At 35.6% G+C, this 18,083-nt stretch overlaps 1 protein-coding gene across 1 annotated transcript; it reads left to right on the plus strand.

The window, feature by feature from the left end:
- Nucleotides 1–792: 792 nt before the first annotated feature.
- Nucleotides 793–16,435, plus strand: LOC118262474 (leucine-rich repeat protein SHOC-2). Its single transcript, XM_050704417.1, has 8 exons — nt 793–1,241; nt 11,363–11,527; nt 12,177–12,383; nt 12,722–12,910; nt 13,329–13,559; nt 13,639–13,860; nt 14,018–14,216; nt 14,542–16,435. Exons 1-8 carry the CDS (start codon nt 906–908, stop codon nt 15,000–15,002), a joined length of 2,010 nt encoding a protein of 669 aa, XP_050560374.1. The 5' UTR covers nt 793–905; the 3' UTR covers nt 15,003–16,435.
- Nucleotides 16,436–18,083: the final 1,648 nt, after the last annotated feature.

The following is an 18,083-nucleotide window of genomic DNA, read 5'->3' on the forward strand; positions in this document are numbered from 1 at the left end:
GTGTTGTTGGTAGTGGGATAATACTTGCCATCCCAGTGCTTACTTCTTATCTAAGAGAGTCAGTTTCAACTAGCTTGGCGTTGGCTGATCTAGCTGTGTGCTTAGGTATCTAATTGCGGTCTTGCATCAGACTTCTGCCATAAATAAAGTAAGCAAACATATGATCACTCTTAGATAAATGCAAATTAAAACATTAAGCATACATTTAACAGGAAATGTCATAAAGTATTCGGGTATATAAATGTACGGGTTTTATTCATAAGAAACTGTAGTGTAAATAAAAGATGAAAGTATTGTACCTTATTGGTTATTTGAAATATCAGAGATAAGTACGTGTAAGTTCATCTTATCTCTGTAAACTTGGCCTATTGATAAGGTACAAGTAGTTCTTGTACACAGGGATCTTAGATCCTGTCTGAGGAACATATTGACCGAATTATGAGTGTCATAATTAAATGTGTTATCAAAAATTACAAGTAACACAACATTAATGGTAGTTATCACTAAGTAAATAAAAAGTAATTGCTGCTGCTCAAATCATCTTAAATTATTACCTAATGAATGTATCCGAAAACAATGTTTTTTTCTACTTACTTAAACGGAACTTAACCTACAATATATTATATTATTATGTTGAAACGGTGAGTGCGAAAACAATGCGTTCAAGAATACCAATTAAATATATTTTTATCTCATTTATTGAAGTCTGAGTAATTTATAAAAGTAAATGATATGCAGGCCGGGTATATCAACGATGTACTGAGTGGGAAATGTAATGGAAGGTGCAGAGTGCAGACGGTGATGCGTTTGCGCGGGGTGGGCCGGGCGCCAGCGTCGGCGCACAGATTCCGAGCGCCTGTGGTGAGTCGTGCCAGTAGCGCGAACCGCCCCGAACGGCACACACGATGATCGCGCACAAGCACGCGCTCGCCGCCGCCCTGCTGTGCGCACTGGCCGGGCAGCTCGGAGCCGGAGCCAGCCTGCACTGTGCCATGCGGAGAGAGATCTCGCCCTGCACCTGCCGCCGCGAAGACGCCGGCACCGGTGCCATTCTTGTTGTTTGCCAACGTATCAGTGCTTACGAAGAAATTGCTCGGGCTTTAACAAACAAGTTCAGCCCAGAAACAAAAATCGGATTGGATATCTCCTACTCCCAGCTTCCGGATTTTTCTGAACACAGCATCAAAGAACTCGGACTTTCTATCACAAGACTTAAACTAAACTTCGACAATTTAAGGCAAGTCGATTACGAAGTATTCTATCACCATCATTGGATCTAAGTTCGGTTTCTTGTGCAGTTTTCCTAATGTGTGCGGTTGTGAATATACGTAATGTCGACATATTGTGTGTAAGCTCTTTGTTGTGTAAAATAGCATTAAAATTGTGTGTATCACGATACAAACAATGTGTAAGTTGAATGAGAGAACAACAGGTCTATGATAAGAAGAGCGCACACCGATGAGGATCGGCTGTTATCGAGAGAGTGGGCGGCACCCTTGCCAGGGCTGGCAGCGCTCGGCTGCTACATCATGCGACGCGTACGCATCGAATGTGAAAAGAATCAAAACTAACATATATTCTATTTATCGTTTACTTATGCCCTGGAGAAAATAGGATCTAACCGCCACTCGGTAAATTTCCCCTCAAAGTGGGTTTATTATTGTAATGTTTCTTATCAGCTTCATATTACTACAACTAATATAAACGCAAACATGAGAAGTGTGGCATGAGTTAGGTAACGGGCATTCTGCGAGTAACTAGCGTGTGAGAAGCACGAAGTGCGCTTGAACAATATTTTTTGCATAGTCAAGGCTTATCCACCTATCTTTTGGCGAATCCTCCTGCTTTTAGGAAAGCTGAGACATGATCGTCAAATGGTTTAGTATGTATCGGAGAACACGAATGGTTGTTTGATTGTCGATATAAATCGGTTAGTACTATCTCCTTCTAAATATCAGCGTTTTATATTGAAAAAGACGATCATAGTATGTATTACTAGATTAAGTAACGACAACTATATCTTTTTGCATCTCTGGGGGAGTCATTTATCCAATAACTTATACCCTTCATAAGTTTCAGCTTTTTAGAGGGAAAATACCACTGAAGATCCCTCAATTCATCCATGACAGAAACAAGCTATGGTTTTTGAAGTTATCACATCTTCCCACTGCAAAGTTTGACAGTTATATCACCTAATACTTGCTTTGTTAAAATCAATGGACAAAAAAATGACAGACAAAATAAAAACTCACGTTTTATACTTTTTTGTCACAATCTTGGAGGAACAATGCATTCATTTTTCCCATAAGTTGGTTTACTTTGGGCTTTTTATGTATGTTTTGGTAGAATGTGATATGTTCTGCGGTTTATTCCTTACAAAACAACAATTAAGTCGCCCATGACCCATGAGCTCGGCTCTTATTGACCACTCAATTGATCTTCACAGATTTTTCGGGTCATCCTAATTATTTATTTTTTCTTGTCTTTTATTGAAATCTCCACTCGCTGAATGGATTCTATCAAGTGTTTTGTTATTTTGGCCTGGATATGCGTAGTCGTTATTATTAATAATTGGAAAGTAGTTTTATCTAATGGATTATTATTCATTAATTCCATTAGTAACCTTTCGTTAGTGAACTCCAGATGTGTGGGGATGGCATCTAGGAGACGTTGCCCGGGGTTATCTAAGGTCGCTTCTAAAGCAGTAAAATTGAATGATATCATATTGGTCGTGTCGTATTCACTGTATTTACTCATTAATGATGAACTAACAAATTACTGTAGTCGTTGTTTATGTATTTCTACACGGATACTTCAAATAATGTGTGTAAGAATGCTGCATTGGTTATTAAAATCGATGTCTTGTTGTGTTGGTTACGTATTTTCATCGATGTTCCATTTGCTTTCATAGCCATTTCTGTACTAGAGTGAAATGGAACGAATCGAATCATCAAATGAAGTAATCTCAATTTTCACGTTTTGTTTCTGTTGTAGGTATTCGATTAAATCATTCATAACAAAAGTGACACCCGTAATATCAATGGCTACGTTTATTGTAGTCACGATGTCGTATCTGTGTGGCAGACGCTTTCACGTGGTTTAGAGCATTTGGCTAATTATTCGGTCCGAGGGTTCATGTCATTGATTACAAATGTTATTTACAAAACTGTACTCAACTGCCCAGAAATGTCAGATTTATAATTATTATCAGTTAATCACATTCGTTCGTTTACATCATGTCAATATTTTTGAAAAGAAATACTTTGAGTTATACCAAATCATTTAGGAGTTTTTTGGTCGTTTCTACAATATATTATGGCGATGAATTAATGTAATACTGAATGTAGTTTGATCCTTATAATTAACAGGGTATCTTATATTAACGCGATTAAAAGAAGATTACATTATTTTGTTGTATAATTTGAGGGTAAAACTATATTAAACGAATCTGAACCAACAGTACGATAACGTCCAGAATGAATGTTAATACTTAAAAAAACAGAATAGGGACGTAGCAAATGAAAAACATATCTCTCAATATCTTATTTACACGGTATGGAAAAATACTTCATGATCGATCGACCCTAAAATAGATAGAGGTAAGACTAGACGAGACGATATAAACTTAGTAATAAGTGGATCAGTACAGGAGTCCTATTAACGAATTTTCCCTTAAACAATTGCAAAATTACCGAAAACAATAAACTTATTTCCTTAAAATTGATACTGATCGATAAAGTTCGTTCTCAATTCAATTGTATATGTACACCGTAAACTATAATATCCATTGGATCTATGTTTATTTATGTATAGAATTATACATAGGTCTATAGGATTGGAGGTGCAGCATAACAAGGATCAATCCTTATAATAATGTATCATCTTTAACCAGTAATGAGGAGCTGATCGCAGTTAGTACCTTCATGTAAAATACTAACTTCAAGCCAGTTTTGGTTGTAGTAGAGAAATCCATTACGTTAAATTAGGTTTTACTCGATTGTCTTAGCCCATGTTCAGATGGCAAGACTAGACGAGACATACATGTTACATACATTTTATTCAAGCCGGCCTAGCCTTCAGGCTGATTAAAATGCATGTAGTTGTCTTGCTATATGCACATGGGCTTAAAGATCTATTGAATATTTGGTGATATGACGAATAATAAATAAAAATAAATAATCCCTGTTATCGGTTCAGAAAGGAGGACTCAACAGTTAGGCCTACTGTCCTCTGCGGTCATTTGACGAATGCATGCAACCTACCAATGACAACAGTCGGCCAATTACTAATGCTTGCATCGCGCTAAAGATAATGGAAAATATTCACGAAGTGGCAATTTATTGTCATTTTCTATTATACATACATTTGTAGGTTACATGCAGTCGTCCAATGACGTGATGTGGACAACAGTAATCGTTACTTTTGTTATAGTGGTCGAGCGTGTTAGATATTTGTTTAGTTGGAATGCCCAACAACTAAATTTTTTATATTTTTTTAACCTGGGAAAATCATCCAGTGACTTCTCACCTTGGGTGAGGCAAGAGGGAGTCTTCGACTCTTACTGATTAAAAACCATCCCGTTCCTTCTCCTGCTTTGAGCCGGAGCCCCGGTAACCTGTTACGTTATCCGCAGTTTCGGATGCCCAATAACTACTTAATATAATTTCGGTCTGCCAATTTTCATGGTGGGAGTAGACAACGGTTTGGATGATAGACGTGCAAACCCATCAAAAACATTTCCATTCCTTTAATTCACGTTGAAATCGGCAAATTAGTGTAATGACGTTTCCGTTTTTTACCGTTATTTTTTAGACGTTTAACTGCGTGATTATATGTTATAGTTATGTATTTTTTGTATCTAACTGTTAAATCTGATAAGTTAGAGTGAATTCCAAAAGACCTTCAAGGATCCACTATTTAGACTAACTGCCGAGCACATTAAGTTGAGAAAAGGTCAGGTTGAAGGATTAGATAATGGAACGTTAAACCTTTTGTTGTGATATGATCGATGTACAATATACCCATCATTTTAATAATAATTATGTTGCAAAATGATAGTCACGTAAACAAACAAGGATTGACCTTTCCATTCCTTATGAAACACTTAGGAAAAAAACGAAAATCACGTTTTTCTTAATTATTGTACTTAGCGTTGGTTGTTGCGGTGTTTTTTCTTAGTCCGACTTCTTTGAAACTTTAGAGTTTTTCAAAGCAAGCCCTTCAGTGTTTACTTTAAGTTTCTGAGACTTTATTTGCAATTCAATATCACGTGGACCTACCCCTACTTAGGTAACAATAACAAAAAATACATTACAAAACAAGGTAAACCTTGTTGTGTTAAAGCTAGATGTCGAAATCGCATGAAGTTTTCACATGGAAAATTTTCTTAGTCTTCCTACTGGCATGGTGTGATGTTTCCTACCTCGTGACGGGCCATCGTAGCGATCATTGAGAGGTTCACGAAGATGCGCAATATCTATGTCGATTTTATCTATTCTCAATAATTGTGTTGTTCATCGTCGAGTATGATATTTTATAAAAGATTCAAACTCTATTCAAAATTGGGCAATAACGAAATTGTGATGATTTCACAAACGTTTTAAATTTTTATTGGCATTCTTGTTTGTCATTTTTGTAGAAAAAGAAAAAAATATAGAAGCTTTACGTTTGATATTTCATATTACCTGTGTTTCTTTAACTTTAAAGAGGAGGGAGGAAGCACAGGTAGTGTACACAACTAGATATATAAGTACGAGTACCTACTTATGATTTCAATTGTCATTTATTGCATGGATATATTTTAAGAATCCATGAGTCATCTACCTAAGGTATGGTCTTGGGCCCAAATGACTCATGATTTCGTGGAGTGTCTTGAATTTGGGTCGCTTGATGAAATTAAACTTCAGGGTAAAATGCAGGAGTGAGTGTAGAAAGTTTAAATATTAGGTAAGGTCAAAAAGTAGCCAGAACCACTATGTTTTAACAGGGATCGAATACACATTGAACGTGAAATATCGAAGACATTGTCTAGCAAAATTATGCATCTAAAAGAAAAATAGTCTGATGTGTTTATTGTTTTTTTTTGAGGATACAGAATGATAAAATCGTAAAAGGTGTCAGCAGGTGTGTGCCTAAAACATTGAAAAAACGCCATAAATCAACGATTATTCGTGTTTGCGTGTGGAACGTTATACATACATTGAATATTATTAAGCTACTTATGTAATATAGGCGTTAGTCAAAATTCACACAAAAATATAAGGAAGAGTATCAATGAAACAATATCTGGACATAAGTCCGATATGTGCAATCACGCTTTGTTCGTCAGCCGAGCCTAGCGCTTCGTTTAATTGTATATGTGCTGGTCCCGTTTTGTAATTTAATTACCCTTTGGCCTAAGCGAGAACGTCAATTATGTATCGTTCGACTCAACGAGTAGCGAACCCGTGGACGCGTCCCGTCCATCGAGTACTTAATCCTTTATCTTTTTAAATGATGTACTTTCAAAGCACGAAGGTCATGAACGTAATTGTTTTGTTGTGATTATACTAATTGTGATTTTGAATGCCTTTGTCAATTTTCGGTTTGATTGGAATTTGGGAAAATGATTGTTTTCTACTAAATTCTGTTTTTTGATTCTAGATGATTTTGACAGAAAGTTTCACCATGCTATTTAATTAGGAAGAATAGAGATTGATGCTGTAATTTTACGCGGATGCTGTTTTTTCGTCGTATGTAGAATGTATGTATGTAGTACAAAACCGTTGAAAACAAATTCTGCGCTAACGTCGCTCACCGGTGCGATGACGACCATATCGATTAACGTAGAAAATTTTAAACTATCATATTACTTTAAAAAAAGTATTTACACAAAGCTCAAGCTTTTCTTTTAATTTCCTTAGTTAGTTAGGTATCTCATCTCGACTTCAGCTCGAAACTATTTTTTAATAAAACTGTCTTTGTGCAAACGCAGAACAAAGCTCAAAGCTTACCTGTCTGAGGAATTTTCTTTAATTTGAACGTTTGCTTTCATTTTCCGTGAATGTTTTGATATCAACAGCTAAACTCGCTTCAGGCTAGTTTCCTTTGAAAATGATATTCTTGACTATTCTCCACTTTTTCTGTGATGAGGAATAGGGTGCGTTTTAATTTTCTTTAGTGGCGTGTCGTTTGTCCTTACCTTAATTGCTTTTATACAGGGACTGATGTCAGTTTGCAAATGTCAATTATTTTATGCTGTTACCTTTTCTTTTAAAAATTAACTATTTTATCTAAAGCTTTGTCTAGAATAATGATGGAGTTTCTTGATCGTTCTTTACCGTACGAATCTACATTTTGGAACCAAGTCGTTGGTTCATTAATGGACAGACTGTCTAATAATTCTATTTGGATTTTTCAAAATTACTTGTTGGTATAAAATGGAAAGGATTATTCTATTTTGACTTCTCAAAATTGCCTTTTGTTATGAAATGGAATCATTGTTTTGAATTTGACTTACATCCTTTGTACAATTCTTTACTCCACATTGAATCATGGCAAATAATAAATCGCACGTGTTTCATCAGGATCAATAGTGTGACATTGAATAAGAGTCAATTGATCGAGTGGAATAGATACTAATAGAGGCAAGCACGTTTCATTACAATCTTATTTACAAACGTTATTTTTCGAAGCTCATTCCGATTTTGTTTATTCCTTCCTTATTCCCTTAATTGATTAAATCCTTCAAAGATTTACGGCTTAAGGCAACTTAAGCTGGTCTTAATGATGTTTACGGAAAATTAGAACCTTTTAGTGGATAATGTTTACCTACAAACAGTTGTCAGGCAGTGTTCTCGTATTTATTGAGTATTGATCCTCTTTTGTACTAACGCAGGTTGTCTAATATTTATTTTGATTGAGAAATACACTATCAATATTAATATGTATTTTTATTGTATCTTGGTATGGAGGTGCTATTATAATGTAGAATTACTTGTGAATCTTTTGAAATAATTGTATTAAATACATGTATATGTATGTATGCATATGCAGGGCTATAGATTAACTATGGGAATAGATAAATAGTTGAGTTTTGCCATCGATTGTATTTTGTTCGTAGCATTTATTTCTTTGTATTGCTGTTGTTGCCAAAGGTTGAAGGGGAAGTTTAACACTGTTTTGTGATTGTTTTATTCTTTTTATACAAACATTTATTTTTAACTCCTATGCAATAAATTATATAGAACTGTCTGCGGACTCTGTGTACAATATGACATTTAAAAGCGTCTTTAAAAAATTGGCCATCGAAAAGGCACTTATATGAAAATCTGGGCAGCAATTTAGGAGGTACGCGCACTTTGTGAAATCAAAGCAACAATTTTTTTTTGTTATTTATCCTTTTAGTATCTTCTTGTCCTTGGATGGACAGAAACCTCTTTAATCACTCTTATTCTGAAATATATAGTTTTTTATGAACCCTTCTTCTTCAAAACTTAAAATTTTGCTGTCTCGTTAGAAAGATTTAACTATTGCAAAAAAAATGGGCATCTTGAGTACTAAGAAGTGATAGACGCTTTACGATGGCCTACATTTCAAATATAAGGGAACGTCCATCAGTGGTGTAACAAAGTCGAAGACCTATAAACTTGTGATAATACAAATCGTGTTACACTGTTTAGTTTATTCAATTAGTCCCAGACGATAGCGAAGAGGAACATGTAGATACAATAACAATATGATAGACAGTTTAGTAAGCATTCTTGAAACAAACATTCGAGATAGTTTTACTTAAGTGTGTTAGGAAAACGATAGGTCAAACAACAGAGGGACCTCTGAATATAATCTAACTTTGTTACGTCACTCTTAGTGGGAAATCACAGAGGGTTCGTAGATACCACAGCAATGTAGGCACTAGGCAGACCGCCTCGCGCGCCGCCCCTGCATTGATAACCCCGGAACGTTGACCTCCTCACATTAGTGTTTACTAAACTCGCGTTACTCGCATGCACTAAGCCCACTATGCAACCTCAGCGCCCTCATGTCTTTAGTTGTCAGATGCACTCGATTTTGAATCTTAAAGATACCATATTTTTTGTATAATATTATCGTAGTTGCTTAAAGCAGGGTCGTAAATTCAATTAATGATAATACTTTTTTGGTTATCGTTATCTTTCGGTTACTTATTTAATAATTTATTATCATATGCCTTGTGTGTGTATCTGCTCAATATTGGTTTATTAAGCATAATTAGGAACAAACTTGGCGCAGTTTTGATAAAGATTTAATAAGAAAGAAGAATCTATTACAAACCACATCTATCTCTTAACAATATAGACATCCAATCTCTATATCAAGTTTGTAATTATTGTAATTTTAATTTAAAACTTTTAATAAAACTGAAGTACCTATCACTAACATGGTGATATTAAAAAAATCCCGTTTTCCTAGACTTTATCAAACAGTATTTTGTAAATAAATAATTATTGGACTGTATAGGTACCAATTACAAATATTTGTAGTTAGTAAACAATTTAAAGGAAAAATAAGGGAAATCTATATTTATTTCCTTATAATCCGTAAAAACCGAGTCTAAATCTAATATGCGGATTCTGATATTAGTGTGCAAAAACACAAAAGACACAAAAAAGTTAATTACGTTTTTGAGTTCAGCATCGATATTATAACAGTCCATGCTATTCATTTTTTGTACAGACAACACCTTTCCTTTTTTATATGTAGGCATAGATAGATGACACATCATTTTAAAAGCCTAGGCAAACCGTGACCTTCTTCGACTTATTGATCACCTAATTTTCACCAACTGAATTGATCACCTCACATCATCAGCCTATAAGTGGCCACTGCTGACCAAATACCTCGTCTCACACGAAGAAGGTTAGAAGGTTTGAACATCAATTACCACGCTTGCTCAATGCGGGCTGGCGATTTTAAACTTATAATAATTTGAAATTATATTCCCAGGTTTCCTCTCGATGTTTTCCTTCACCGTTTGTCAGTGGTGTCTAAATAATATGATTAATACCTAATAACAATTGATCACCTCATTTTTATATAATTTATATATTATACCTATACGCTAAATTGGAATCTTCATAGGATTATAGAAGAAATGAGTTATACATTTCTTTTTATATTTGACATTACCCTATCATGTGGACATAAAACTCTAAACAACACGGCGCCATTCCTCTTTGTTCATTTAAGTTTTACAAAAGGTTCTTCACAAAGGTTCTGGAAAAGGCCTCCCACACCTAAGTGGCTACCTAATAACTAAGAAAAATATGTCAATCTAGCTAGAAAAGCAAAATACTGTAAGCTTTTTCATTCCATTGTGTGATAGACAACAACGGCGTAGGTGGCATTATCACTAATAATGGTATATCCGATATTCCCGCGAGAGGTGATAGGGTACCCGACATCGGAATTTTGAGTAGGCAGAACTGATGGATGCGCCATACACTTATTTTAATAATGATTAGGTATATTACATAGTTATTCAATCCGCTCAGAATTGGTACACATATACTTTTGTGGGAAAATAGGGTCAATTTCTACACCCTAATTTTAATAACTATTACATTACGAAATCGGATCCACAACAGGCAAAAAATAACAAATAACGTATTGGATTATATCCGTATAACAAAATGTAGACCTATTTTATTTGTAAACAATATTTGATAAATAAATTCTCTGCTCATCGAGCCAGATAAACAGTTATATTTGTCGCGAGAATTATTTTTACCCTACGGTTGACTGCGCTCGTGGGTGAGGCGATATAATAACTTGAGGGTTAGCTTTAATATGTTATTACATATTAAATAATGACGATATTAAAATGATATATAATATTAGTAAAATAAATACAATTTCACCTCCGAATGATTGGCTTCTAGGACTGATGAAATTACTGGTGAATGACACTGAACGCAAGTGACACTCAAGATGCTATCGGTTCATAAGAACTGTCTATAAATTCTTACATTCATATCTATTGCGTTATAACTTATAGAAAGAAAAATAAGGCCATAATGTGTGACGTAAGCAGTGTTTTTTTATTGAATACTATGTTACGCGTAAAGCTTGACACTGTTTCAAATGAATATGGTAACTTATCAAGTCAACTCACCAATAATAAAAGTATTGTAGTCGAGGCGTTGGTATCATGTGCAGTTACCGTGTCAGGTTATACGCAGTAACGCATATACACAAGCTACAGAAACATCCTATATAATAATACATTTTACATTTCCCAACATTTTTGCATATTTTTAAGACATTTCAAACAATAAAAAAGTATTTTTCATAAAAGCAAAAGATAAACAAATTATGATTAGTTATGTTTCTCAATTCCAGTGAGTTGAAAGAGAGTGTTTTCACGAAGTTGGACTTGGTGGACTACTTCAGTCTGGCTGACAACTCGTTAACAGAAATGCCGAGGCATGTACTCCAGCACCTGCCGCACGTCAAGACCCTCGACCTTTGCAGGAACAAAATCACGAAGCTCACCGAAGAGGACTTCAGGGTAAGGAAATAAACTGTTGACTATATAATAATGAACTCTCACCACCAGAATAATAATAGTACCAGCCATTCACATTTTTTATCTCTGTTCTATAAATAGACCCAACGTTGGTGATAGCCCCAAATGCAACAAGCGTATATTTGAAGTTAATATGATTAGTGTCCTTTTTGTTTACTCTTTTTTTAATTTACTGGACTGTCCTCACCTCTGCTTAGGAAATTAAAGTGTTTATTAGGTTTATCTTTGTTTATGTATTTTTACGTACTTGCGACTATGATATGGCAAGTTTTATTTGACTCACAGTCTTATCGTGGCCATTGTTTAAAAGAATTATGATAAATGTGTAGGTACGTAATATCGATCCTATGGTCTGTAATGTCCGAATACTGAAATGCTGCTCGTTTTAAATGGCAATCCATACTTTATCTGTGACGCTTGTAGCTATAGCGTAATAATTGAAATTGTTTCAAGATTATTTATTATTTAAAAGCTTTACCAAAATAAAAACATGTATTAAGATTATACGAATTAAAGTTTAGGATTTGGTATGGGCTCACTTCGTTCATTTCTATACCTAAAAATAGCTTCAAACTTATCTTTAAAAAAAATGGTCAGCTTTCCTATTCTAATCGTATTTTTTTTTTCGTAGGATATACAGGAAGTGGAACACTTACTGGTGGCAGATAACCAGATATCGAAAATAGAGAGGGATGCGGTGCCCAAAGCATTGAAGCACGTTCATCTTGCAATCAACAAGCTTAGTTCGCTGAATGGAGCTCTCCGAGATTTGGACGACTTGGAATGGATTTTCATTAACGCGAATAATTTAAAGTCTATAGACAATGAATTGCCAGTCGTAAGTACAGATCATTTACACTGTATTATTGTGTCGTAAGAATGGATGAATTTACCTTCAGCTGAGAAAGATATTGAGAAAATAAAAGAAGTATCACACGCAACGCTAGTGGAGCCGTTCATAAGATTAGAAGTCTAATGTTGAAGTTTTTGGGAAAAGTCTAGGTGTAGAATACCTATTAGGTACTTTTGAAAAGCGTGCGAGTACGGTCATGTGCATGAATGTGATGGAAGATGAAGAAGTATGAGACACAGAGTCGCAATTCCATGTACCCACCTGGATATGTATTAAAATTACGTTATGCTTAAAATATTTATACGTTGGTATATTTGTTTCAGAAAGCGAAAAGGATTGTCCTAATTCACGCCGCTCACAACGAATTACAAACCTTACCCAAAGACCTGAAACAGATGCCTTCACTAGAGTCACTGTATTTCTATGGAAATAATATCAAGTTATTGGACGGAGCTCTGCAGAAGTCCAGAAGATTAATAAGGATAGGACTGTCTTTCAACAAGATAGAAAGTGTTAGTAATTTTGTGTGTTGATACATACATAGAAAAGTTCTTCTCTATTAAAATCCTTCTTTCTCTTCCTAACCTTCTTTTTTTATTAATCTTTATTAATTTAGGGTCTTTTGATCACACAAAGACCATGCCAGACCCATCGTACCCTAAACATAGTTACATTTACTTAAATGCTATGTATTTCTTAACCTTATTTCAGGTTATTTAGGGTCGGTATTGTATATCTTATTTTTCCAATGTCCTGTTTAACTCCCTTAGAATCCTTCCACAGACTTATTTTCATTGGTGAGGAGATTCATGCGATCTAGGCAACTTTTCTTTAATCGTCATCTTTTCTGTTTACCTATGAACATTTATCCAGCAATTGTATATAGGTAATTAATTTTTATTTTAATAAATTTATGTTTTGTAATTACAGCTAGCAGAGGATGAGTTTACCGAAGCAGAGAAATTGGCTGACTTGGATCTTGCGTACAATCAACTCAAATCATTAAATGGATCTTTAAAGAGTTTGAAGTCATTGCGATATTTGAATTTGACTCATAATTACATGACAGAATTTTCTCTGCAAGAAATCAAAGGTTTAAAAAGATTATCTGTTATTGATCTCTCTCATAATAGAATAAGCCTTATAACAGGAAACATGGAGGTAAATATTTTAAAACATAAACTAGAGCAATTGTCTAAAATGTTTGTATATTGACCGATGAAATTATTTGTTTTTACAGAATTTAGTTGACGTTGAAACTCGTGTACTCGAACTCAGGCTTGACCATAATCATATCCTTAGCTTGGGCGGAGCACTGATGGGGCTACATGGCCTCCTGAGGCTCAATTTAAGTAACAATCTTCTGCAGCAAATTTCACCAGATGATCTGATTGGTCTTGAAGATTTGAGATTGCTCGATGTGTCCCATAACCACATAACTACATTGGAAGAAACATCAAAGGTTTGTTTATACACTGGAGTATACATACTGTGTCTGGTTTGCTTGGCGAGCTTTTGCGATTTAAAAATTGTACAAAAATGTCAATACCAATGTTTAGCTGTTGCGATACTTTCACTTACATTTTATATTTAATTTTCGTGTCTCGGTTTATTTCCAGACATTTTTGCCGTCACTTGAGGAATTAATAGCACATCATAACAACATAACTTTACTTGACAAAGATTTCCACGGATTGCCTTCGTTATGTATAGCTGATTTGTCATTTAACCACATCAAGACAGTTAACTATGACGTTGTATCGAAATCTAGATGTACTATTAATGGAGTGCCTAGCGTGTTAAAGATTTACCTCCAAGGTGCGTATGGACTTAAATAGTATAAGCAGTTTCTTATAAGTTTAAGAAAAATTGTAACGCTTGTATGTGTGACATGTTCAACTTAAGGAGCAAAGCGAATTTGAGAACAACAAAATTCTGCAGTCTTACATGTTATATGCCTGTACGAATTAATTAGCTCTTGCGAATACTTTTTCCTTTATTGTAAGAGTTAGAATTTAATATGCATTTAATTGCATGTGCTTGTGTATTTAATCGTATGGCAATAACTTAGACAGTTGCGAAAAATAAATTATAAACCTAGCATTTTGTTACAAGTATATATTCTTAGGACGTTACATTGCAGATAACCCGGTGTTATGTGATGATCACCTGTACGAGCTGATCACGGTGCTAGAGACGTTGAGCGCTCGCATTAACGGCGCGTCAACATGCGTCGCGCCGCAAACTACAGCGCCCGTCCCGTTGAGGGCGCTGAACGACGTGGTGCCGCCTCAGGAAACACCGCCAGTCATCATCATGACACAGATGGGGGGCAGTCCACGTGCAATACCAGATAGTGTTGACCATGACACCGCCTCAGTGCCACAAGTGCCTCAGCTGATGTACAGGCGCGTGGGAGCACTCTTCGGTCACGTGTTGCCTGAGCGCGAAGGTGGATTACCGGTGGTCGTGGAACCACCAGTGACGCTGCCACCCTCGAGCACCAACGTTGTGGTTAAGTGGCCTGATGAGAGGAGAATGGAAGAGACACACCCGCTGGTTGACCACCTGCGGCTCCGAGACCTAAACGCATCGCCGCAGTGAGAGCAGGCGACCTGGGTGCCGCGCACGCCGATGACTACGAATTGACTGCTTCGCCTTAAAAATATACTGCCAATAATTTAGGCTAGGGCAGAGTGTCTTCTGATTCGGTCGGGCGCATGTAAATTTTGAATTAGATAGATACCATCCCATTCTGTTAGGTCTGCGATGTACATAGGACGATGCATTAGGTACACCGACACCGACAGTGTATCCTCAACATGATCCTATTCTGACAATGTCGAGTTAATGTGTAATTTGACTTTAGTATGTAGCAAGTATTATCCGAATGGTTAAATTTCTGCGTAGCAAAATGTAATGGGCGTGTATATAAGTTGATTGAAAAGTGTTAAATTATCGTTGATAGTTTTTTCTAATGACATAATTGTAAATCTTTTCTTGTGACCAAAAATTTAAGTAAACATGACCCCTGATCTGATCTGATATATGCTGATATGTAATCTTACGTAAATATAGTATGTATAGATAGATATACAAAATAACACTGGTTTTTATAAGGTTTAGATTTTTTATACAATATTTACCAAATAGTATCTAACTTGCATAATTTTCTAAAATGTTAGGTACCTAAGTTTGTACCAAAGATGAAATAAATAGTGATAGAACCGGCCTATCAAATAAGATAGTAAATGTAATTGTAAGGTTTGTCATGGTGAACTATCCACCGTGATCAGTGATCATTTATTAGTGTAGTCAAAGTGTCGAGATATTCTCGCGTGGGCGCTCCAAGCGTAGGTACACTGGACGCAAGACGAATGCTATCGAAGTGTGTATTGCTAGTAATTTGTCGATAAGAATTTATCTTAGTCATTCCTAGAACAAATTAACATTCAAGTCGTACCGCTGGACAAACTTTAACAATTATATAAATATGGACAGAACTTTTAGTTGTAGTAATGAAACATTTCCTAAATCTTTATAATGCTATTTTTATTTTATGTAGTAGTTATCTAGTATATAAGTAAATATATTTCAGTAAAGTACTTGCAGCCGAAGCAGGCTTGTTGTCTATAGTTCTCAGCGAAACCCTGATAAACCAGTGTAATTATTGTAGCTGTCGGTATGTCTGGATGCGTGATATTGCGTGTGTCGATGTCTGGGCCAATCTTCTTTGTGAGTGTGAGCTAATTATCTAATGACAGCTGTGGACTTTCCACACACTCACAACCAAGATTGGCACAGGTCACTTAAGTTAAATAAATTAGTTGACAAATTAAAATAGTACGTAACAAACATACTAAAAGCCTGTCAGCCAAAGTACATAGTTTATAGTAATTTCGATCCTTTCGAACGAAAGTGTACCTAAGATAACTTATGTAATTAACTACTATAACTTGCTAAGAATTAGATATTTTGTTAGTGTAATTTAAAATGTCGATTAACAATTACTAATAAAAGATATAAGGTGCTAACCATTTTCATTTATTTATTTTGTGCCCTGCGTTTATTTAGTAAGTAATTACTGTTTCACATAGGCGTATAAATAGACATATGCATATACTTACACATTCTTCAATTCTTGTATATATTAGTTGGCCCCCAGAGATCCATCCATATGCACGATGGTTTACAATAATATTATAGTACGTATTATATATCTATATATTAATACGTAATACAAAAACTTTGGACCCCTCTTTACGAAAATTGCGAGGACGTAGGAGCATAAAATTTGGTACACTTATAGATTATGTGTAGGAGAAGTGCAGAACGCAAATGTTTTTCAAAAATAATGCTTATAAAGTACGTTAAACTAATAAATAAAACATTACACACACTACCATGCATAGTATCTAATAGTATTTAACAAAACGTCAAAATCGACAGACATTGCGATGTTATTCTCACGTCTCATATGAATATTTCCTGTTCATGATGCGCCGGAATATATTAATTTGAATTTTACAAAACTAATAGCAATTCGATAAATAAAAATTATCCTTGTATGTTAAGTGGTATTGTAAATTAAATCGTATATGGTTGAATTTCGACCACTAGGCGACCACTAGTTATTAGAAATACAGGCAGGGAACCTATGGACTGCATGTTATGGTCCAATACAAATCAGAAATAAAATTAATTGTAAATAGGCTTGGAATGTGCGTAGTATACAAATGAAATTTATACGCACCATTTATACGCTGACACTGTCACAGGTCAATTATAACTTCGACTTTTCCCACCCTGTCTCTCAAGTCTCAAAGAGGAGACTTACCGATACCATAACAGTGAGTTCATGTTCAGGGGCCCATAGCCAATGATGACGTTAATTTTCATAAAGTTGCTGCCATAAACGCATACTTTTCGTGGAAAAAAGGCATTGATTATTTGGAGTTTAGTAATTTCTGAAATGATTCGCAAGTTTTTATTTTTTGCTTACGCACGTTTGGAGCCCTCGTATAATTGATAGGCAGATACAGCGCTAGGTACACCCCTGCGGCTCCAGACTTGTCTTACCGCCGTACTCGGAGTTATTTAATGATTACTTAACCTAGGCCTTAGCAATTGTTTCCATACAAAATCATTACTAAGGAATACTTTAAGTAATCATTAAATGTCTCTGAGTGTGGCAGTTAGTTTAACACTTTAAGTTTGTCAGTCAAAGGGCCATCACAGTACGTACAAAAGCACTCCTGCAGTAGACATAATCATGTTGTAATTTAGGTATTTAACTTTTGGCACAATTAAGCCCAAAAGTACTGTAATCAGATAGTGTAAGCCACCATAATGAGTACCTTGTTAGTTTAGTAGTCACAAGCGTAATTGCCGAGCGGATTAAAGGGTCTCGATTTTGATTCCCGAGTAGGATGGCAGCCGACGTGGTCATAAGTAAGCTGTAGGCAATGGTTAATTGATTTTAGGTATGTCTTACGGTTACATGTACAAAATTTGTACCGCTTCAGTCGCAGAACGGATACTGATGCTGAGCAAGTGGCGTCCAAAACCTGGAAGACATAGCGAAGGGGCTGAGTACTTCGGGCCGGCTTCAAACTGTCCTGCGAAGAGGTTTGATGGCATTGTCAGTTAGTTAGTCTGCAACACTAGCCGTAGCTGTTGGTTGTA

Source organism: Spodoptera frugiperda, chromosome 25 (assembly GCF_023101765.2).
Source record: "Spodoptera frugiperda isolate SF20-4 chromosome 25, AGI-APGP_CSIRO_Sfru_2.0, whole genome shotgun sequence".
Classification (NCBI taxonomy): Eukaryota; Metazoa; Arthropoda; class Insecta; order Lepidoptera; family Noctuidae; genus Spodoptera; species Spodoptera frugiperda.